The sequence below is a fragment of the Eucyclogobius newberryi genome, unplaced genomic scaffold (assembly GCF_026437365.1).
Source record: "Eucyclogobius newberryi isolate DKJ021-1_F unplaced genomic scaffold, fEucNew1.0.hap1 SCAF_1, whole genome shotgun sequence".
NCBI classification, from domain to species: domain Eukaryota; kingdom Metazoa; phylum Chordata; class Actinopteri; order Gobiiformes; family Gobiidae; genus Eucyclogobius; species Eucyclogobius newberryi.
In genome coordinates this window covers 18,873,707-18,896,515 of record NW_027315723.1, presented here as the reverse complement: position 1 = coordinate 18,896,515, position 22,809 = coordinate 18,873,707, and the positions used below count along the sequence as shown (strand labels likewise).

At 43.0% G+C, this 22,809-nt stretch overlaps 1 protein-coding gene across 1 annotated transcript; it reads right to left on the bottom strand.

Annotated features, from left to right (window-relative positions):
- Positions 1-5,735: 5,735 nt before the first annotated feature.
- actr10 (actin related protein 10) lies at positions 5,736-16,124 on the bottom strand. The gene is made up of 13 exons (XM_072440012.1): positions 15,917-16,124; positions 14,425-14,494; positions 14,275-14,357; positions 13,900-14,008; positions 13,700-13,807; positions 10,850-10,917; positions 10,682-10,761; positions 10,572-10,607; positions 10,424-10,497; positions 9,270-9,343; positions 9,100-9,181; positions 7,892-8,093; positions 5,736-7,098 (listed from the first exon to the last, which is right to left on the bottom strand). Exons 1-13 carry the CDS (start codon positions 15,991-15,993, stop codon positions 6,917-6,919), a joined length of 1,245 nt encoding a protein of 414 aa, XP_072296113.1. The 5' UTR covers positions 15,994-16,124; the 3' UTR covers positions 5,736-6,916.
- Between the last annotated feature and the right edge of the window lie 6,685 nt (positions 16,125-22,809).

Genomic DNA, 22,809 nt, shown 5'->3' with positions numbered 1-22,809 from the left:
CCTCAACTTCCGTGGCAACAAACACGTGCGTGACATCGGAACAAAGCCTTTTAAAGACGTATGGACCGATTTAACGTGTGAATTAAATGTGAATTAAATACACCACATTCTGTAAAATACGCGTTACGGGGGGAAGCGCGCGCGTCTTCCGTTTTCTGCCCAGAACCACAACAAACACTGACGTGACCGTGGACGCGCCGCGCACTTACTTACGTTTTGATCAAATGCGACCGTAGGAAGTCCGTGTTCCGCAGTAGTAGTCGGTGTTCCTCGGTGTTCCTCGGTGTTCCGCACTAGTCCGTCTCCGTCTGCAGCCGCCCCGATCGCGCACTGGGACTCGGTGTTCCACGGCGCGGCGCACGGGACACGCGGCTCCGCCCTCCGCCGCGCGCGGTCACATGCAGGACCACGGTGGCCGCTGTCCTCTTTTGTTCTCTGCGGGGGAAACGGGGCTCCGCGCGCGGCTAGAGGCGCCGCGGTGGGCTCGGTGGTCACCGGGCCGTAGGTGGACCGGGACCGGAGGGATCACCGGGAGAGAAACGGCGCGAAAAGACGCGAAAAGACGTGTTTTAGGCGAAAGTCGCTCGGGTCCAGGCGTTTGGCTCGGGGAGGGGCTTAAAGTGTGACGTTTGCTTGTAAATTCAAGACTAATAATGGAAATAAACGGGAGAAAACATAAAATATACTGAATAAATGCATAGAACAAATCTTACCACTTCAGACACCAACTTATTTTTAATTCAATTTAAAAAAATACTTACTACTCTTTTGTGTACTCTTTTACTCTTTTTTGAACTACTACTTACTGCGTAATATAATAATAATAATAATAATAATAATAACTTTTATTTATATAGCGCTTTTCAGTGACCCAAAGACGCTGAACATAATAAAAAAGGGGGGGGGGGGTATATCATTGAACTAAATTAAAAGTGCACTGTGTAGCTTTTCTGGCCTTTCACCTGCTCGTCTCCGTGGAGAAGTTTGGCATTAAACTGATATATTATGTTGCGTTTATTCAATATAAAAGTGTAAAAGGTGTTTTTACTGCTCAAAATGACCTTGTAACACGTGCATTCTGGCCGCGAGCCTCTTCACAGATCTGACCTGTAACTTGGTCATCTGCTCTTCTCCACGGAAATAAACAAATCCAATCTAATGTGGAATAGTTCAAGCAGAGCAGCCACATGGAGACAAGCAGGGGGTGAATATTGTTATATTTACTTTAATATTTGTAGAACTCATGTTAACGTAAATGTGTAGATTATTTGGGAAATTGCATTCTTTTAAAAAAATTTGAGCAGTACATTTTCTTTTCAGGCTGGACAGCCGAGCGTGAAATGGGATGAGAGGGATGAGAGGACATGCAGCAAACTGTTAGTAAAATTCTAAATATTGTAATTCGTAACAGCCCAATCGTCCCAATATTCATTTAATGTTTCGGTCAATTGGACGACAAATTGTGGTTTCAAACGACTTAATCAAGATTCCAACAATTTCATTTTGAACGTTTGTGAAGATTGATGTAAATAACGCTGCCAAAACTATATAAAAAAGTAAAAAGTAGACTTCTTATAGGGTTTAGACTTCTTATAGGGTTTTTTTTCCTACATACACTTTACTTTTTGTTGGCAGCATACAGTAAGCCTACGTGTACAGCCTACTTTTACTACTTTAAACTGCGCACATTTCCAGTTCTCTTCCACGCTCGGTCGAAACGCCTGGCTTCCAGCGCCGCTCGCCGTATATGGGAAAGCGGGCGGGGCGCGTGCGTCACGTTCCGGCCCCGCCCCCCGTTGCCGTGATTGGCCGCGGGAACCAGGCGCTCGAAAACGTGACCGGGGCCGAGTGTGTGCCGCCTCGAGGACAACGTGTGCGCGCTGCAGTGGCGACGTGAGGGGCGTGATACGAGTACTACACGCGCTACTGCACATGGTACTACACACGGTACACACGGTACTACGGGGGGATCCGCGCACACTGACGCAGCTGTAATCACCGCGGGTGTTGTCGCGTTATGTCAGAGAAACGCGTCCGCAGATGATCCGGATCCGCGAGACGCACCGGGAGTAAACAGCGCGTCCTCCGGGAGAACAAGGCGGCCTCACGTGCCCCGGACACGCGGGGATCTGTGCGTCTCACTCGGGACCCGCGTGGCCGAAGGGAAGGAGGAGACTTCAGGTGCGCGTCTGCAAAAACTATGAATAAATCAATGCAAAAAAACGAGCATAATTATTGCGTTTTGTTGTTTGTATTGTTTATGTTTTTAATTGTTGTTTATGGACCTGTTTTGAGTGTGGAAATAAAAACGTTTGTATTGAATTGAATGCCCAGATTGTAGCTTGTGTGCATTATTATTATTGCAAAACCTATGAATAAATCAAGAAATTAACAGGCACAATTCTTGCGTTTTGTTGTTTGTATATCGTGTGTTTTTAACGTGGATGAAATATGGATGGATAAAAGCAGAAACAAGCATAATTATTGCGTTTTGTTGTTTGTATTGTCTATGTCTTTAATTGTTGTTTATGGACCAGTTTTGAGTGAAAATTGTTTGTATTGACTTGAATGTCCAGATTGGAACTTGTGTGCATTATTATTGTACGGGTGCAAATTGAGGAGTTAATTTGCATAAACTATGAATAAGTCAATACAGAGAATAAGCACATTTTGTTGTTTGTGTGTTTATTAGTGTCTGGAACTGACCAAAAGGAAGAGGTGGAATAGAAGGAAAAACTATGAATAAATAAATGCAGAAAAAAGCACAATTTTCAAATTTTGTTGTTTGTATTATCCATGTTTTTAATTGTTTTGTAGTAATAATTTGTTTTTTTAGATCTAGAACATCCTGTTTTAGACCCGGTTTAGACCTAGAACAGTTCTGTTTTAGACCCGGTTTAGACCTGGAACAGTCCTGTTTTAGACCCGGTTTAGATCTAGAACATCCTGTTTTAGACCCGGTTTAGACCTAGAACAGTTCTGTTTTAGACCCGGTTTAGACCTGGAACAGTCCTGTTTTAGACCCGGTTTAGATCTAGAACAGTCCTGTTTTAGAGCCGGTTTAGATCTAGAACAGTCCTGTTTTAGAGCCGGTTTAGACCTAGAACAGTCCTGTTTTAGAGCCGGTTTAGACCTAGAACAGTCCTGTTTTAGACCCGGTTTAGACCTAGAACAGTCCTTTGTAGTGTATTACTGTAGCATGTGTGTGTTTGAATTGAATGTCCAGAATGTTTGCATAAAAAAAAATTAAAAAAAAGATTATTCTTCGACACTGCTTCCTCTCGCAGCCTTTTTAATGACATTTATTTACTCATTTGTTTTCATTTTGATTCCATCCTCTTCACATTTATTAATAACAATCACATTCCGGGGAAACACATGGAAGGAAACCGTGTCATGTCTGGCGTTTTCTTGACGTTGTAACCTGCTGGTGAAGAATGTCCCACATATGGCTTTAAAGTCATTATCACAGGTTAGACAAGGCGTTTCACTCAAACGTAGTCAACACAATTTTATTTCAGATTTGACTAAACATTTTTTCCCCATTTTTATAAAGTTTATATAATTGCACTTCCTGGTTGGACATGAGCACAACTATGACATAGGTAGAGGTAATTCCACAACTGTTACCTAGCAACCAGACTGAAAACAAGAGCCAAAATCTATATAAAGTATGATTTGACACAACACTATATAACACATGTATTTAGTCAAACAATGGTTTAAACTGTCACAAACAGTTAAAGGTGGAATGGATGATTTTTTTCAGCAAATTTTGTATCATATTTCCTCGTGGCGTGGATAAATCATTAGTCCTGCCACGTATCAATCATAAAACGCACCTATCGCTCACCTGCAGCCGCGTCAGGCTCGTCCCCACGTTTCCACGTGCCTAAGCGCATGGATCTATCATAATATAGTTCCCTCAGTGTACGGGGCAAAATGAAGACGGAGAAAGACAGTTCGAGCTGACGCAGAAGTGGACAGAAATCTACGGGAGACGAACAATGCGATGCGCTCCGTTGCGCTAATAAACAAACACACGTGTGTGTTTGAGAGTCGCACGTGTGTGTTAGAGAGTCTAAGGACAGAGGACCCTGGGACATTGTCCCTCGCCACCACAGACATTGTCTGACTTCATCGCCACCACAGACATTGTTGATTCATTTCTCCCTGTGGCCCTCAGAGCCAACTGTTGTTGTGATTTTGGGCCTTACAAAAATAAATTGATTTGATTTATCAGTCCGCACGGGGGAGTGCGCATGCGCACTTCCGCCTGCGTTCTCAAATCGTCGAGAAATCGTCCATACCGCCTTTAAACGTCAACTGTCTCGGCACGTCGCACGCTGATGACATCACAGAGGGATTCAGCTTCAGCCCTACTTCCTGTTATTTTAAACTCTTGTTTTTCAAAATATCTTCACAAACTGCAACTTGACAGAAGTGAAACTGTGATAAATATTTACCACAGGTTCTATTCTAACAAACTAACCTTCATATGAACTAAACTTAAAGTGACATCGCATCTTTTGTGTTATTTAAAGTAAAATATTGACAATGTTTCAATTCCTCCAGCAACATGTTCAATCTGCTGAGCCATAACATATTTTGTCTGGTCCTGACACTTGAGACTGAAGGCTCTGGGCCCCGTGCGGCCTCACGTGTCGCGGTTTAGTTCTAATGACACGTTACACCGTTTATAATGTGGCCTCTGCGTAATCGGTCTGCAGCAACGTCAACGCGACATTTACTCCCACGTTCAGTCCAGACCATGGATCTATTATGGGTCCAGACTCGTGTGCAGAGGTTCTTTCACTGCGTTTCATTCCACATTTCCAAAGTCACATTTTAATCAAACTCAATCCATTGTTGGAAATTGTCAATGATCAACTTCTGGTCTTTTTTAAATCCTTTGTCAGAAAAAGCATGTGGTTTTAACTTAGGAGGAAGTAAGTTGACTGTTTTTGTTGCATGAAATTATTAAAAGTCTGTCTTGTTTATGTTTGTGAAATTTGTCAAAAAAAGAATTGTCCATGTTTGAAGGAAGATGTGGAGTTAGAAAAAGCTCTCAAAACTATTTTTCTAATCTGATTATTTGACAGTGTAAAAATACAGAATACATTTATGTCTCCTCCTTCTTAAAAATGAACAATTAAAATGTGTGTTCTGGAGCAAAAGCATAACCCAGTATATGTATATATAGTAGAGTATTGGAACTAAATACTGTATATTCTTACTGAAAAGAAATATATTAAAATGACACAGTTAATAAGTGTTGGACCTTTGCTGAACAGGTTTTATGATCAGGACGAGTACAAAACCAGGTAATAAAAAAGTGCCTTATTATTTGGAGTAAAATAACAGAAAAATAACAGATTAAAACATCTTTTTATGAGCATTATGGTATCGAGTATCAAACATTTATTAATCTTTCCAACACTAGTAATTTTTTTCGCCTTGGCCTAAATGACCTAAAGTTGTACTTTTTACAGCAAATTTAAAAAAGTAATCCTCTTATAATAACCTAAATACAACAGGTTTTGATGTGACACAGAGCAAGTATTAATAATCCATGACTCAGTTATTAGTGTTACACAACAGCGCCCCCTAGTGACAGAAACGAGTGGCAAAAGGCAAACAAATCAGCTCCGTGTTTTCGTGGAATATAAACACATTTCTAAAACACACGTGAACATTTAAAGTGGATTTCCCAATGAAAAGAGTCAAAACCAGTCGTCGTTCAGACACTTGACATTTATTCCTGTTGCTGCCGGGTCAAATACACTGTTGACATGTACGTTTCAGCGTTCAGTTTTAAAGCAGCTGAACACGTTTTAACAGCGACACTGAATTGAAATGTTACACTGCGATTTAAGAAGAATAAATAAATGAAGTCGAGTCTAAAAAGAGTGCTTTACTTATTCTAAAAGGTGCTCTCATTTTCCTGTGGGTCTGAACTGTGATGTTGCTTTGCCTGGAATATTCCTCAGTATGACATTAAACATATTCATCTCCATGGAGACAAGCCGCTAGGCCAAGTTACGGGTCAGATCTCTCGCCCAAGAGGAAAGCGTGTTTCTAAGGATTATATTCATTCATAAAAAACCTGTAAATGCCAAATGCAAGACAGAAAAATCTATTGTTATATCGTCATATTCAATTTCGTGATACAAAATCTATATAGTGAGCTGCTTCATCCATTTTTTAGGCTTTCTATTTTTTGCATATTTTACTGAATAATTTTGTGGCCGCGCTACAATTTAATCTTTTTTTTTTAGATAAATGAAACTTCTTTATGTAAGACATTTGTTGTTTAAAAGAAGTGTATTTCATATCAGGTTTGCACATGTTGACGTTTTACAATGAAATCCTGCTGTCAAAATGTATTTGGTTATTTAAACATTGTGATAATTTACATCTTTGAACTGGTTCTCAGATATATTTGATCACACGAGTCTCAGTCCCGTCACTGACTCGCCGTGCGCTTCAGTACAGACTTTAAAATACTCTTATTGGATTTTAAACATGCCCGCGGCCTCGCCCTGCATTACCTGACACACACACTGCTCTACACTCCCCCTCGTCTCTCGGGGCAACAGGCTCTCCTCCTCGTCCCTAAGACACAGGGAAAAGTGATCAGGCTTTTTCAGACATCTATCCTCCGTTTTGTCTTATATGTTACCGTTTTGAACCCGTGTACAGCACTTTGGTTGACTGTTGTCCCAGCACAACATACATTTAATGCTTTACAGTGGAACATTTCAGCCAAAGCAATGACATCCACAAGCAGACGAGCAGGTGGCGGACCTTCAGTGAGAAACGTTACATCGTGCACTTTTAACCGACGTGAATATGTATTGTTTTGCTCTCCCGACGTGTCATAATTAAACTGTACAAAATGTGCATGTTCCCGTGGCTACTTCTCGGTGGAGAAAGCCCTCTTCATAAGCGGAGGTGGAGTCTTCCCGGCCTCATAGAGCGACTCGGGCGGAGGCGCGGTCAGGCAGCACCAGTCCGGGATACGACCCGTTTGGTTGTAGTAATCCCGCGACACGGAGCGGCTGCCCAGGACGTCCTGGAGCGCGCCGAAGACGGCTCCTGCCAAAAACAGAGATGAGTTCAGACTCCAGCGGCGACGGGAGGGTTAAGACGTGAAATAAAACTGAGCTTGCTTCAAATTAGCTTCAAATTTGCTTCAAAAGAGCTCCAAATTAGCTCTGTAAGGAAAAGCACATTTAACGGTTAGCTCTTGTGTAAAGAGAGACATTATGTGAATAAAATAGATGCATTTCTGTGCGATTTAAGCCACAAAAAATGTGCTATAAATGTTATACACTCAAAATTAACAAGCAATATTTTAGAAACATAGCAATGGATGGAGCCAAACATTATGCCAAAATATTCTTTGTTTTATTCAATTTAATCTAATTTAATGTAGTTTAAGTTTGCCACAATATAATAATGACCAGAAATTAATCACTTTATTAATAGTAGCTGTAACAATATTTTTGGATATTTATGGTGTGTACATTTCTTTATTTTTAAGTAGCGCTGAGTCGAATAAGTCACTTTTATGACAAACTATTGAAGCGTTTCAATCGGCATTTTACTTGTTCAATCTCATGTTTTTAAAAGTATATTTATATATTTAGACTTGACTCGGCTTTAGAGTTATTGTGTCCAAGAATATCCCAGTGGTGCTAAAACTCAAGTACAAACTCAGAAAACATTTGGCTGGGCCTTTCCTCGGTCTAAACCAGGATTAAAGAAGATCTGAAATAAGAACACGCCCAGAGGAGGACAGAAACGTGGATTAAACAACTCTGAATTCATCAAACATTTGAACTAAAGACGTTGTTGCGCACCAAAGTTCTAGAGACCAGACTCTTACCTCCGAGCCACGCCGTGCAGTTGGCCTTGGCCGGGGGCGAGTGGAGGCGGAAGCTCTTGCTGGCCAAGACCTCGCTGTACTTGGGTTTGTCCACCAGGAGGCGTATCTCCGCCAACAGTCGGTGCAGGAAACCCGGGAGCATGGCGGTTCCCCCGATCACCAGCAGGTTCTCCGACAGCACCTTACGAGCGTCAATGGGGCACTACGGACGGACGAGAGCGTCAGAGATGATCTTTGCTTCATTTAAAGGCGCAATTTTTCGGCGATTTGAGAACGCAGGTGGAAGTGCGCATGCGCACTCCCCCGTGCGGACTGATACAACACACACGTGCGTTTGTTTATTAGTGCGACGGATCGCATCGCATCTCTCGTCTCCCGTAGATTTCCCTCTTCTTCTGAGTCAGCTCGAACTGTCTATCTCCGTCTTCATTTTGCCCCGTACACTGAGGGAACTATATTATGATAGATCAATGCGCTTTGACACGCGAAAACGTGGGACGAGTCACACGCGGCTGCAGGTGAGCGATAGGTGCGTTTAATAATTGATACGTGGCAGGACTAATTGACAGTCCACGCCACGAGGAAATAAGACTCAGATTTGGGCCAAAAAAATCGTCCATTCAACCTTTAACGTGCACGAGCGCCAGGAGAGCGTCGGAGATGATCTTTGTTTCATTCAAAGTGCACGAAGGCCACGAGAGCGTCAGAGATGATCTTTGTTTCATTCAAAATGCAGGAGCACCACGAGAGCGTCAGAGATGATCTTTGGTTCATTCAAAGTGCACGAGCGCCACGAGCGTGTCAGAGATGATCTTTGTTTCACTCAAAGTGAACAAGCGCCACGAGAGCGTCAGAGATGATCTTTGTTTCATTCAAAGTGCACGAAGGCCACGAGAGCGTCAGAGATGATCTTTGTTTCATTCAAAATGCAGGAGCGCCACGAGAGCGTCAGAGATGATCTTTGCTTCATTCAAAGTGCACGAGAGCGTCAGAGATGATCTTTGTTTCATTCAAAGTGCACGAGCGCCACGAGAGCGTCATAGATGATCTTTGTTTCATTCAATGTGCACAAGCGCCACAAGAGCGTCAGAGATGATCTTTGTTTCATTCAAAGTGCACAAGAGCGTCAGAGAAGATCTTTGTTTCATTCAAAGTGCACAAGAGCGTCAGAGATCATCTTTGTTTCACTTAAACTGCACGAGCGTCACCTTAACGAGCGCGTCCAGTATTAACGTGGCGACGCTCTTCTCTTCGTTGTCTTGTTCGAACAGCATCTCCATGAGCGAGTCCCTGGACAAATACAACACGATGAATACAATGATTAAAACGTGGAGCGATGCCACGTGTGCGATATGATCATTCAAACAAACAAACAAACCGGATGGAGCCTTTGACGTGGAGGATTTTGTCTCCGTCCAGAGGAAAGGCCACGTCTGGAGGCGGAGCCGGGCGCTGCAAACATAGTTACCTGGTTCAGATTTATGACCACACAGTAAAGACCATAAGTATTTCAGCCGTTTGTGAGTCGCGGCGCACTTTTAAAAAGGTTGATAAAAGAGATCGCCATCTTCAAAAACGTCACCAAATCAGAACTTTCAGTCGTAGATAATTAGAGCAGGCTTTTAGAGACCCGTCTTCCCGTAGTTTGGACGGGGTATATTAAAATGTGGATGGGCATTTTCGAGGGCAGGGACGGCCATTTTATTAATAAATCTTTTTTTGTGTGCTTGGCTCTGATTGGCTGCCGAGCCGTGGTCCAGAATGCCGAAGCTACTCGTTTTTTTGCCTAGTCGGACCCCCGGACAAAATTATTTTGACAGGGTGTTTTCAAATCCTATCTAAAAGCCTGAATTAGAGGTAATTAGATATTGGTCGGTTTATTTGACTAATCACACTGCTCTTAGTCATTTGCTGTGAATGCAAAACCAATCATATCACAAACAAAAATATAATTTGACCTCTTTTCTGCTGCATGGGGAACATCCTGGAGTCTCGAGTCTTATGTTTCACACTAGGGCATCGTTTTTATGTAACCTTCTGTTTTCAAACCCGATGGTCAGATTGTAAATGTTTCTATTGAAGTAGGTCATGTGACCACCTGTTTGACCTGTAATCTATAAGAGGAACGCGAGTCCCTGGGTCAGGTCAATGCAGGGCCAGAGAAACGCGAGAGATAGACACATCCACCCGAGGGAGAGATCCATTCTGATTGTACAACAGGATTAAACGTTCACTTATGAGAAACCACAACTCTGTTCTATCGTTTTACTTTATTACTTGATCATCGTTAGAAGCAACACCAAGAGATCTACAATGAATAATAAATTTACACCAAAACATTCATAAGTGTATAGAGTATTTTGTCAGTGAATTTGAGCCACGCATCCTTACGCACGCATCAATACACGCATCGATACACGCATTGATACACGCATCGATACACGCATCGATACACGCATCGATACACGCATCGATACACGCATCGATACACGCATCCTTACACGCATCCTTACACGCATCCTTACAACTTACCTCTGCTTCCGGGTTAAATTTAGCGTCTTGTATCTTGAGCCCCCTCTGCAGGTCACTGACAAAACACGTCCTGACTGCACAAAAACAAAAAGCATGATAATTTAAACATGCCAAACACTCAATATTGATAAACCATTGTATAATTTACCTTTGATGTCCTCCACAATATCTTCTGGAATGGTCCCTGAGAGAAAGAACACACAACGTAACAATGAATAAACCAGACTAGACGAGTTAAAAACGGTGCAAAGTGCTGACCGATGGCAGCGGCTACGGTTTGTCCGCAGCTGGTGTCTGTGTCGACGCTGCACTGCTCCACCAGGAGGGCGTCCAGCTCTCTGCGGTGAGAGACGTACAAGACAGACGTGAGAAAGTGTTCACGCATCGCCGCCGTTATGAAAGTTACAAAGCTGAAAGTTTGTTTACTTGTGAATTTCCTTTCCTCCCAAAGGCAACGCTTCCCACGCGGGGAGAATGGGCGTGCACTCGAACACCTGACACTACCGTTAAGGATCAACATGTACACAACAGCCATTTACCGTATTCTCCGGACTATAAAGTCGCACCAACCAAGAAATGCATAATAGAGAAGAAAATAACACATGTAAGTCGCACATAAGTCACATTTTTTGGGGGGAAATTTAATTCAAGAACAGACATTCAATCTTGAAATGCAATTTAAAATAATAACAGATTAGAGAACATGGTGAATAGGTGTACGTATGCTAACGTAACACCTTCAGCTACATGACGCACGGACAACAAACTGTGGTAAGTGTCTGGTATGTTAACGTAACATATTGACAGTTATTCAGATAACTATAGCATAAAGAACATGCTAACAAGTTTACCAAAGCATCAGTATTACCCCAAATCACTAAATCCATTGAATTCTTCTTCCTCTGTGTCACTTCTAAACAACTCCCCAAACTCCGGAGGAAGTGCAGATTCTTCTTCTGCGTCACTTTGAATGATGGCCCAGGTGGATCCTTCTGAGTTTGTGCTCACGTCTAAACTCTGCACAGTTCAGGCTTGAACTGTGGAGACGAGTGAGCTGAACAAGCAGAGCTTCAGACCCAGGCTTGTCCCGGGCAAAAGCGTCATGTTAGCAGGTTTAGTGGAGGAGCTGGCTCACAGCGCCCCCTGCTGACCGCTGCTATGCCGCTCCTGGAGATGTGAGCTGTGACGTGTGCACTGAGAGGAAGCTGAAGGCGCTGCGCCCCTGTCTGCAGTGTGTGGCCTCTTACTGTGAGAGCCACCTCCAGCCTCATCATGACGCTGCAGCGCTACAGAGACACCAGCTGGTGGCGCCCTCAGAACCTGTGCTCTGAGCACAACGAGGTCAAGAATGTCTTCTGCCGCACCGACTGGCAGCTCCTGTGTGTGGTCTGCTACATGGAGCATCACAAGGGCCACGACACTGTGTACTCTGCCTCAGAGAGGGCCCAGAGGCAGGCACAGCTGCCGGCCAGGAGGGCCCTGCTGCTCCAGAGCCTCCAGCACAAAGAGACAGACCTGCAGAGGCTCCAACAGGAGGTCCAGGACATCAGCTGCACTGCCCAGAGAGCGCTGCACTGCAGCGAGGACAGCTTCAGAGAGATGATCCTTCTCCTGGAGAAAAGACGCTCTGAAGTGGAGTAGCGGATCCTCTCCCAGGAGAAGACCCAACTGAGTCGAGTCCAAGAGCTCCAGGACCAACTGCAGCAAGACGTGACTGAGCTGAAGAGGAGCATCTCTGAGCTGGACACACTGTCCCTCACCCCTGACCACAACCAGTTTATACTGCACTGCCCCCCTCTGGCCATAGACACACAGCGCACAGAGTCCAGGATCCAGACTGGACCAAGGAGGGACTTTGCGTACGTGTCCAGAGCTGTGACTGAACTCAGGGAAAAACTGCTGGAGGAGGCCAAGGTTCAAGTCCAGGATGAACTGAGGCCTGAGCCGAGCTGCAGAGAGGACTCTCTAAACATCTCTCTCTGTCTGATGGAAACAGAAGAGTAAAGTATGTGGGTAAAAAGCAGAGTTATCAATCCAGGACCAGACAGATTCAATATGTTTCAGGTCCTGAGTCCAGAGGAGCTGACTGGTCGCTGTTACTGGGAGCTGGAGTGGCGCGAAATGGTTTGAATAGCAGTTGCTTATAAAGACACTGAGAGAAACTGTTTGTTTGGAGTCAATGAGAAATCCTGGGCGTTATGCTGTCACAGTGGTGGGCTCTCATTTTGGTTCAACAAAGTCCGGTCTGAGATCCCAGGTCCGGTCAAGTCCAGAATCGGGGTTTACCTGGACCACAGCGCTAGGGCTCTGTCCTTTTACAGCGTTCAGGGTCAAAACATAAGGCTCCTCCACAGAGTCCAGACTCAGTTCACTCAGTCTCTACACGCTGGAGTCTGTGTTTGTTTAGGAGCCACTGCACATTTCCTTAAACTGAAATAACCTTCTGAACAGTCGCAACCTGAACGCCCAACTGTGGAACCATGTGGAACCGGTTCTTCTCCAAAATCAGGACTAAAACTGGATTTGGAACAGGTCTCAAGACTTTAAAGACTATACCAGAAGAAGACTTTGGGAAACACTGAAGAAAGACCAAAAAAAGATTTTCAATAAATATACATAATTTTAAATTCTAATCTATCTATGTCAAATAAATAAACTCTTACAAACATGTGTGTTTTTTCCTGCAGAAGAGAATATTTACAAAGGTTTAACTTCAGACATTTATCACAAGCCAAACGTGAACAAGAGTCTACTGCGTGTCGAAGTACTTTCTGCATTTGTATTTTACTCACGGTGACGACTTGCCTAAAGGTTTTGAGTTCAAGACTCGGCTTTGAGCAAACACAAATTTACAGGTACAAAGTCTAGAACCTAAAGAAATCAGGACAATTTTGAAACTTTGAAAAATAATTAAATTAAACTCTTCACAGCTCCACGTGTGTCGCTCGCTTACCTCAAGCCTCCCGAAAATCCTAAACATTCACTGCGACAAGTTTATTACACACTCTTCAAGCGAGTTTTGCTGCCGCAGGTAAAGAAGCTAGCAAACATTAGCATGCTAACAGCGCACTTCCTGCTTCTCCGAGAGTAAAACGCTTTACATTTAGATGCAGAGAGAGTTGTGGTCTTATTTTCACGCGGATAGACGCTTTTACGATAGATCTGCGCCGTACTTTTACATGTTCCGTTTCATACGTTTCAAAACAGTAGCAATCCGGAACGGAATATCTGAATAAACGTATTTCTAAAGAGAATAATGGTACAGTATCAGGATACAGGCAGCACCAGCGTCTCCGTGTGTCCACAGTCCATCACCAGAGCAGAGTTAATCCCCAGCGCCATCACGGCCATGAGGTGACTCGGGGCGAAGAGAACGGAAGGAACCTTGAGGAAGAAAAGAAAAACACACATTTACAGCGATAAACACGACAACAAAAACATGCGAAAGGTGTATTACTGGGTAGTATGTGCGTTACCTCAAACTGTTTGAAGAATACTTTGGTGAGCGTCTCCCTGAAGTGCGACGGGCAGAGGATGGACTCGATGACCACCACTCGTCTGTCGCGCGGGTTCACCAAAAGATGTCTGATTCAAACGGACGAAAAGGCTCAGTTAAACGGACGAAAAGGCTCAGTTAAACGGACGAAAAGGCTCAGTTAAACGGACGAAAAGGCTCAGTTAAACGGACGAAAAGGCTCAGTTAAACGGACGAAAAGGCTCAGTTAAACGGACGAAAAGGCTCAGTTAAACAGACGAAAAGGCTCAGTTAAACACACGAAAAGACTTAGTTAAACGGACAGAACGATACGAGTCCATGACATATTGCGTTCGGACGGTGCCCGCTACTGTACCTGAAGTAAAGCGTGTGGATGAACTCTTTGAGAATGACGTAGAGCTCGTCTGTGTTGATGTTGTACTGGACCACTTTGATCGGCTGTAAAAGAAAAAAAAGACTGTAAATCAACGCGATGGTTACGACGGATTTAAAAAGCGCATTTTACCTGGCGTCCTGGCTTGCGGATCTCGCTCGGAATGATGAACCTGGGCCCCGTTTCCCCGGCGAAGCCACATCTGCGCGAGGAGAAAGGAGTTTGATGCTCCGTTACTCAACTTTAATTTGAGCTTCGTCTCAACGCAATCTGAGCGTACGACTTGGTTGAAACTACAACACGTGATCAGTCTCTCTCGCTCATGTAACGTTACGGTCACAAGCCGGGCAAAAAACGGGGAAAAGTGTCACGATTATTACTAAATTGACTTGGAGATGGAACAATTTTGCGATCATTTTGAGCAGTAAAGAATAGAGTAACAAGCATTTGGGGGGATTATCCTGCTTTAAGGTTATTGTTTCATGAAGTAGATTATATTATATTATCGTTTAGCGTGAAATTTTCTGTAGCATTATAGCATAAATATATCAGAGATGATGGTACAGGCCAAACGAGACCTTAAACACTATCCACGGGTTTTGGGGTGATGAAAATATAAAATTAAATGCACCTATTCAAAACTAAATACTATATCTTTCTGACAAATATCACCTATAAACAGGAAGCTAGAGCCTGTGAATAAAGCTCAGGATTGTGACATCACACATCGTAGAATTGTCATTTGCATAATGTTAAACCAATGGCGCTAAATACTAAACTTAGCGTTCTGTCAAAAGTGATATTGATTAACTGATGTATATACCAGTTTATAAGGCTTTTGTGTTCACTTTTTCCTACAGACAAGGCAGGTTTCCATGGCAACGAATGTTTTTGACATTCCCAAAAAAGGTTACAGTGGAAATCTGCGTGCTATAAGTCAAAACATTGTTAAAAGTAGACAAAAAAGCCATGGAACAACCAGATCAACGGTCGAGCCACTAATGCTAATACATTTACCCCTCTTTAGAGTCAGAATACCTGTTTAGCATTCAGCATCTTAAATCTCCAGTGGTTTAACATTAGGCTAACTGAAAACTGTGGCACTATTTCAAGGCTGTCTTAAATATTACTGATGGTTGTATGGAAACAAATGGCTTTAAATGGCACAATAATGACTTTGTACATACTTAAACAAAGCACTCTTTATTAATAAGAAGTTGTTCATGTGATTTGCCTGAAGCTTCGTTGGGTTTATAATCCTGCAGAACGCCTCTGGAATTTACTTTTTTGTTCATAAAATATATTTGCATGTCTAATTTGGCACTTTCATCACGTGTCATAAACAAGGTTATTTTGATATTAAGCTTTAAGCATCAACGACAAAAACACAGAAACATTCAAATGGAATGAGCTTTAAGTTAGCTTGCTCTAGATAACTTACTTCGTTTTTTAATATTTTTCTTTGACTAAATGACCGTATTATAAACGTGTCAAACATCAAACTAGTAATGTCAAAGTTATAGCAACAAAAAAGGACAATATTCCCTTTAATACTCGTAGCATGCAGGCTAACGCTGGTAGCATGCAGGCTAAGGCTGGTAGCATGTTAAAGACGGACACTCACTTTGTATACGCGGCTCCCAGGTCTATGATGATGGCCGTCTTCTCCCCGCCACTGACCAGTCCATCAAAGAGAGGCATTTTATCTCAAACTACAGCTAAAGACACAACTCGAGCCCGTCATTCGCAGATTTATCCGGACATCTGATTGTTGTTGTCAGATTTGGGCTGGGCCTTGAGGGCGGCAGAGGCGGTCCAAACATGTGCCTGATCAAAAATAGGACCATTTCAGCAGCAAATGACTTTGCATAACACCTGTTATTATTACATGGTCTAATGTCATTTCCATTAAGCTGTACACGTAATATATGAAGTTTATAACTGGATTAAATCAAACAAAGACACATGTTGACAAAAAAGACCCAAATGGAAAACTGTAAAAAATGTGTTAAGGCTATACAATTCTGTGTATTTGCACCTTATTTGACACACGCCTTTTGCTATCATTGCTATTTAAAGCATTTAATTTATTTAAATGACCATTTATTTATTTTACCCTTCGTTATTGTAACGTGTGAACCAAGTCCAGGTAATTCTGTGGATCAATAAAGTTTGTCTATTTTATTTATTTAATTAATTCATTATTCATTGACCAAAAATTAACAAGAAATGCCTTGGTTTGGACTTCGTTTCCCCCCCGGAAAGGCAACTACAGTCTATTCGGATTGGATTGGAATTCATCTTAAATATGTGACTTCTTTGGGGACATTGGTCTATTCAAAATATATATAAGTTTTGCGAAAAAATTATAATTATCACCATACTAAATGCAATGGATTCATACTTACCAAAGAAACATTGGTAAAGGGTACTGAAGAGTGTTAAACAATGCTTCGGAGCTACTCGGAACAAAAAAGGTAAAGTTACAGTAAAAATACTTCAAGGGACATGCTTCACTTTTATGTGCTTTTTGTTATGTTAATGGAGTGACTTCATCATATTAAAACTCAACGTAGTATTTTTATTGATTTGTTCATGTTTGGGTAATCTTGTTTGTGCATTTGAGGCGTGAGCGCTCAGAAAATTCCTGTTTTCACCTACCCCCTATCTCTGCCCACTTCTCAAACACATTGGGTTAAAACGTCGTAATTTTTGTTAACTTTTTTATCTTTTTTCATTAAACTTTTATTTAACCTGGAAACTCCCATTGAGATGACCCATCTCCTGGCCAAAACAGCAGCACCGATTATTTATAACATCAACACACATTTAGACAAGTACCACCAAAGAAAATATTTGGCTTTCCGAGTCCCCCAGGATCTAAACCAGGTCGATAACAAGTCTATTTTATGGCTAAATTTGGGGTGAACCAGGAGAAATTACTCACAGAAGGGCAATTTTAGCTAAAAATGACAAAACACAACATACTACATGTTCTCACTGATTGAGAAACAATATTTTGCACAATCACAAAAACATGTTTCCTAAAACTGTTGCAAACCATCCTGTTTCCAGACCTTTCAACATAGATTTAAACTTATTTAACTTATAAAGTTATTTTCCAAAACTCCTTCAAAAATGAAAACAAACAAATCAAAATCCTTGCTATTTTAGATCAATATTACATTTAACCATGAACCAAATGTAAAATGGTGATTTACTTATTCTGTAGTTTAATATTACGCTCCAGAGAAAAGGCTTAATATGTTTCCTTTAAAGTCAAATTTGCAGCAATAAGTGGCTTGTATCAATGTAAATTTCCTCTGTATGTATCCAGTCATTTCATGTGATGTGTCGGTGATTTGCCGTATGTCCCCCTGACACGTCACGGGGCGCGTGTGCGCAGAGCGACGCGTGTCTCGCCTCGTCGCGTGTTTTCCTTCGGCGCAGAGGAACCGCACGACAGCTCTGCGCACACGCCTGTTTGATCCTGCTGCGGGGCTTTCGTTTGCAAGGAGAACTGCACGAGAAGAAAACATATATTTCAATACAAATAAATCCGCAGCGTGCACCTTTTTCCTCCGAGGCGAAAACAAACCGTCATGCAATCCGTAAGGTGGGTTCTATTTTGAGCGACTCGAGCCGCTCCATCCCTTTGCGTGGTTGTTGTTGTTGTTTTTTTGTTTTTTAACGCGTAATGACTTTAGATTTGAGGCGTGCGCGGTGTTGACAGCGCAATAAAGGCGTCGAGTCGAGATGTATTTGAGTCCGAGCTGAAGTGCTCCACGGACACGGCACATCTCACGCTGTTTCTTATTGTATCATCTGATAAATCTTCCAAAGCAACAGTGGCGCACACGGTGGACGTTTGTGTTGTGGATATTTATTTATTTTAATTTTTTACCCTCGCGTCACGTGTTCTTCTGTTCGGTGCCGTGCGTTTTACTCCCAAGGCTCGCGCAGGAGGAGGATGGAGACACGGAGAGGATGGAGACTCAGGGAGGAGGGAGACTCAGGGAGGAGGAGGGAGACTCAGGGAGGATGGAGACTCAGGGAGGATGGAGACTCAGGGAGGAGGGAGACTCAGGGAGGAGATGGAGACTCAGGGAGGAGATGGAGACTCAGGGAAGAGGGAGACTCAGGGAGGAGGAGGGAGACTCAGGGAGGATGGAGACTCAGGGAGGATGGAGACTCAGCGAGAAGGGAGACTCAGGGAGGATGGAGACTCAGGGAGGATGGAGACTCAGCGAGGAGGGAGACTCAGGGAGGATGGAGACTCAGCGAGGAGATGGAGACTCAGGGAGGATGGAGACTCAGCGAGGAGGATGGAGACTCAGGGAGGATGGAGACTCAGCGAGGAGGATGGAGACTCAGGGAGGAGGGAGACTCAGGGAGGATGGAGACTCAGCGAGGAGGGAGACTCAGGGAGGATGGAGACTCAGGGAGGAGGATGGAGACTCAGGGAGGATGGAGACTCAGCGAGGAGGATGGAGACTCAGGGAGGATGGAGACTCAGGGAGGAGGATGGAGACTCAGGGAGGAGGATGGAGACTCAGGGAGGATGGAGACTCAGCGAGGAGGATGGAGACTCAGGGAGGATGGAGACTCAGCGAGGAGGATGGAGACTCAGGGAGGATGGAGACTCAGGGAGGAGGATGGAGACTCAGGGAGGAGATGGAGACTCAGGGAGGATGGAGACTCAGCGAGGAGGATGGAGACTCGGCTGCGAAAGTGCGCACGTATTGCGCCTTGAAATCGAGCGCAAAGCGCTCGCCCACTTCCAAACACTCACACTCCTCCACTCATGCACGCCCCGTGCATACTAATTAGTTGTAGGAAAATGGAACATTACCGTTGTAAACAGGCGAAGCCCGTGCAAAAGTGCGCACTAAACGAGCACTTTACATCCCCATATAAAGCACTCATTTGCCCTAAGTAGCTCACGAATACGTTGCCCATCTCTTGCATGTTCCGTGCATATAAACATGTAATGCAAAAATTTAACATTATTACTGTATAGAGGGCCAAAAACACAAAGTGGGCGGAGCCCACTCAAAATTAACGAAAGTATCCGTCAGTGACCAGGGACCCACACCATGAGGTAGGAAAGCGCGAGCGGTTTCCGAAAATGTATAGTTTATGATATTTGAAAAATGGGAAACATTGTTTTCGCATCGGAATATTATTCTTTCTTTCTTTCTTTCTTTCTTTCTTTCTTTCTTTCTTTCTTCTTCTTCTTCTTCTTCTTCTTCTTCTTCTTCTTCTTCTTCTTCTTCTTCTTCTTCTTCTTCTTCTTCTTCTTCTTCTTCTTCTTCTTCTTCTTCTTCTTCTTCTTCTTCTTCTTCTTCTTCTTCTTCTTCTTCTTCTTCTCACCTCTAAAAATCGTGCCTCTCTACATTCTGGATATTTCCTTTTTCTAAAATTAAAAAAATTGCCGTAATAATATTTTTTACTTCTCTTGTCACCATCTACCTCTGCGCCAAATTTCATGATTCTACGATAAGATTTTTTTTGGGACATTTTCTATCTTAATGCATTTTTGGTACATTTGGGGGCGCTGACACGCCAATTTTTAAAATTTTAGAAAAGGGAGATAGCCAGAATGTAGAGAGGCACGATTTTTAGAGGTGTGTAAATTTTTGTGACTTTTCGTCAATGTTCACTGGGTGAAAAATAGGGGGGTTGGTCCCGAGAAGAAGAAGAAGAAGAAGAAGAAGAAGAAGAAGAAGAAGAAGAAGAAGAAGAAGAAGAAATATAGCCGCAAGCGGCAATGATCGGCCCTCGCCACGCCGCCGCCACACCGCAAGAGGAGGGGAGGCTAACGCGCCCCAATTGTCCTTTTATTACATCTACTGCTGAATCTGTGACGCTGTCACATCTTCTCCCCTTTGTTTTACCATCAAAAAGCAATTTTATTTTGAATTCTTGGCAAAATGCACCGTGACTCTTAGAATAAAAATGTGGATAACGTTTGACGGTTCACCCCTGAAGATGAGTCTCACCAAATTTCAGGTTAATATGTCTAACGCCCTAAGAGGAGTTTGTGAAAGTCTAAAGTGTATACATGTTCTGGCGATTTCCCCATTGGAATAACATGGAAGGTTTCGGTCATCGTTACGGCAAAACCATAACAATTATGACATGGGTCTCATTGACTTTTTTGATGGGGATGCCAAAATTTAGTTGTGTCTCAAATTTCATATAATTTCGCAAAACTAAATATTTAACCTCCATATAAAATCTGTAGGGGGCGCTGTGGCTCCAAATTCATTTATTTCACTTCAAGTAGGTTTAGGGCAAAGAGTTTAACAACTGATTCTAATTTGACGCAATTCGGACTTTATCTGCGCAAACGGCAGAAATGTTAATTTTGGGAGATTTCTGAAATTCCGTGAGCGGTATCAATGTAATTTGGATAACTTTTGATGTCCCACTCCTCAGTAGCATTTTTTAGGGCCAACGCCCTGGGAGGAGTTCGTAAAAGTACGACGTTTGGAAAAACTCCGAAGTCATGTTTAGCCATTTTTGAAGCAATATGGCCGACATTTGGTTGGGCGGACGGCGTTGCCGTAATAATATTTTTTACTTCTCTTGTCACCATCTACCCCTGCGCCAAATTTCATGATTCTACGATCAGATTTTTTTGGGGTCATTTCCCATCTCTCAATGCATTTTTGGTACATTTGGGGGCGCTGACGCGCCAATTTTTTTAATTTTAGAAAAAGGAAATAGCCAGAATGTAGAGAGGCACGATTTTTAGAGGTGTGCTAATTTTTGTGACTTTTCGTCAATGTTCACTGGGTGAAAAATAGGGGGGTTGGTCCCGAGAAGAAGAAGAAGAAGAAGAAGAAGAAGAAGAAGAAGAAGAAGAAGAAGAAGAAGAAGAAGAAGAAGAAGAAGAAGAAGAAGAAGAAGAAGAAGAAGAAGAAGAAGAAGAAGAAGAAGAAGAAGAAGAAGAAAGAAAGAAAGAATAATATTCAGATGCGAAAACAATGTTTCCCATTTTTCAAATATCATAAACTGTACATTTTCGGAAAGCGCTCGCGCTTTCCTACCTCATGGTGTGGGTCCCTGGTCACTGACGGGTACTTTCGTTAATTTTGAGTGGGTTCCGCCCACTTTGTGTTTTTGGCCCTCTATACAGTAATAATGTTCAATTTTTGCATTACATGCTTATATGCACGGAACATGCAAGAGATGGGGAACGTATTCGTGAGCTTCTTAGCGCAAATGAGTGCTTTATATTGCGGTCGTCATCCCAATTTAAAGTGCTCGTTTAGTGCGTACTTTTGCACGGGCTTCGCCCCTTTACAACGGTAAAGTTCCATTTCCCTACTACTAATTAGTATGCACGGGGCGTGCGTGAGTGAAGGAGTGCGTTAGTGAGTGTTTGGAAGTGGGCGAGCGCTTTGCGCTCGATTTCGTGCGCACTACGTGCGCACTTTCGCAGCGAGATTAATAGGCCTCTCGCCAGCTTGTGGCGCTCGGGCCTAAAAAACTAATCATGTCTGTATTACAGATGGCATTTTTTTTTTTTTTTTAGGCAGTTTTTCGTCTTTATTGATATTTTCTGTCACAAATGGAGAGAGATCGTGCTGAGACATTCGACAAATCTACACCAGAACTAAATCTGAGCTGGAAACAACCGCATATGTGCAACACCTTAAGCCACTACACCACCACCACTGAGCACAGTCTCCTTCAAACACGTCATGAGGACACACGTGACCCGCCCACTAACCAGAACTGATTTTTATTAATTATAAGTTATGATAATTATAAGTATGTTATCTGAATTTAATTTTACTTGATGTATTAGGTGTGAAAAATGTGGAGGGAAAAAAGATGTGAAGAAACGTGACATTACTTTGTTTGTGTCACAACTGGCTAAATGTTTGAATTTATGTGTTATTTTGTCCATTTAGTCAAGTTTTTGTTGTTTTTTTGTGTTGTTTTGTTTCTGTTTAGAATGTTGAAAATATACATACACTACATGGCATCACGATAAAAATAATGACCTGTTGGTGCACGATGTAATAACTTTCCTGGTGGAGATTCAGCCACCCCGAGAGCAGTCGGGGCGCCACTTCCACAGATTTGACTCGTAACTCGGCCTGGTGGCTTCGCCGGGTTTTCTTCATGGAAACGGAAAATTTGACAAAAAGACCAGGACTAAACTTGGACTAGAACAGGACCAAACCAAGTCCACGTCAGGACAACAACAACAAGTGTGAACCTTAAATTCTATAACTGTAATAATATCTCTACGACGACCAGCAGGTGGTTGTCCCTCCACCGGAAAAGTGACACGGTGCACCTGAAAATCACGCTTTAGCTCGACGAGAAAAGCTTCTAGACGTGGCTCTCCTCCTGTTTGTTGTGATGTTAGTTCGCTCTGAGCGGCTTCGGCAGCGATGGAGGCGGCCTGGACCCTCCTCCTCTTCAGCGCCCCCTTCCTGTGCGTCTGTGGTACTCCGCTCGACCTCGCCACCCTTTCCCCGGCGCAGGATTCAGTGA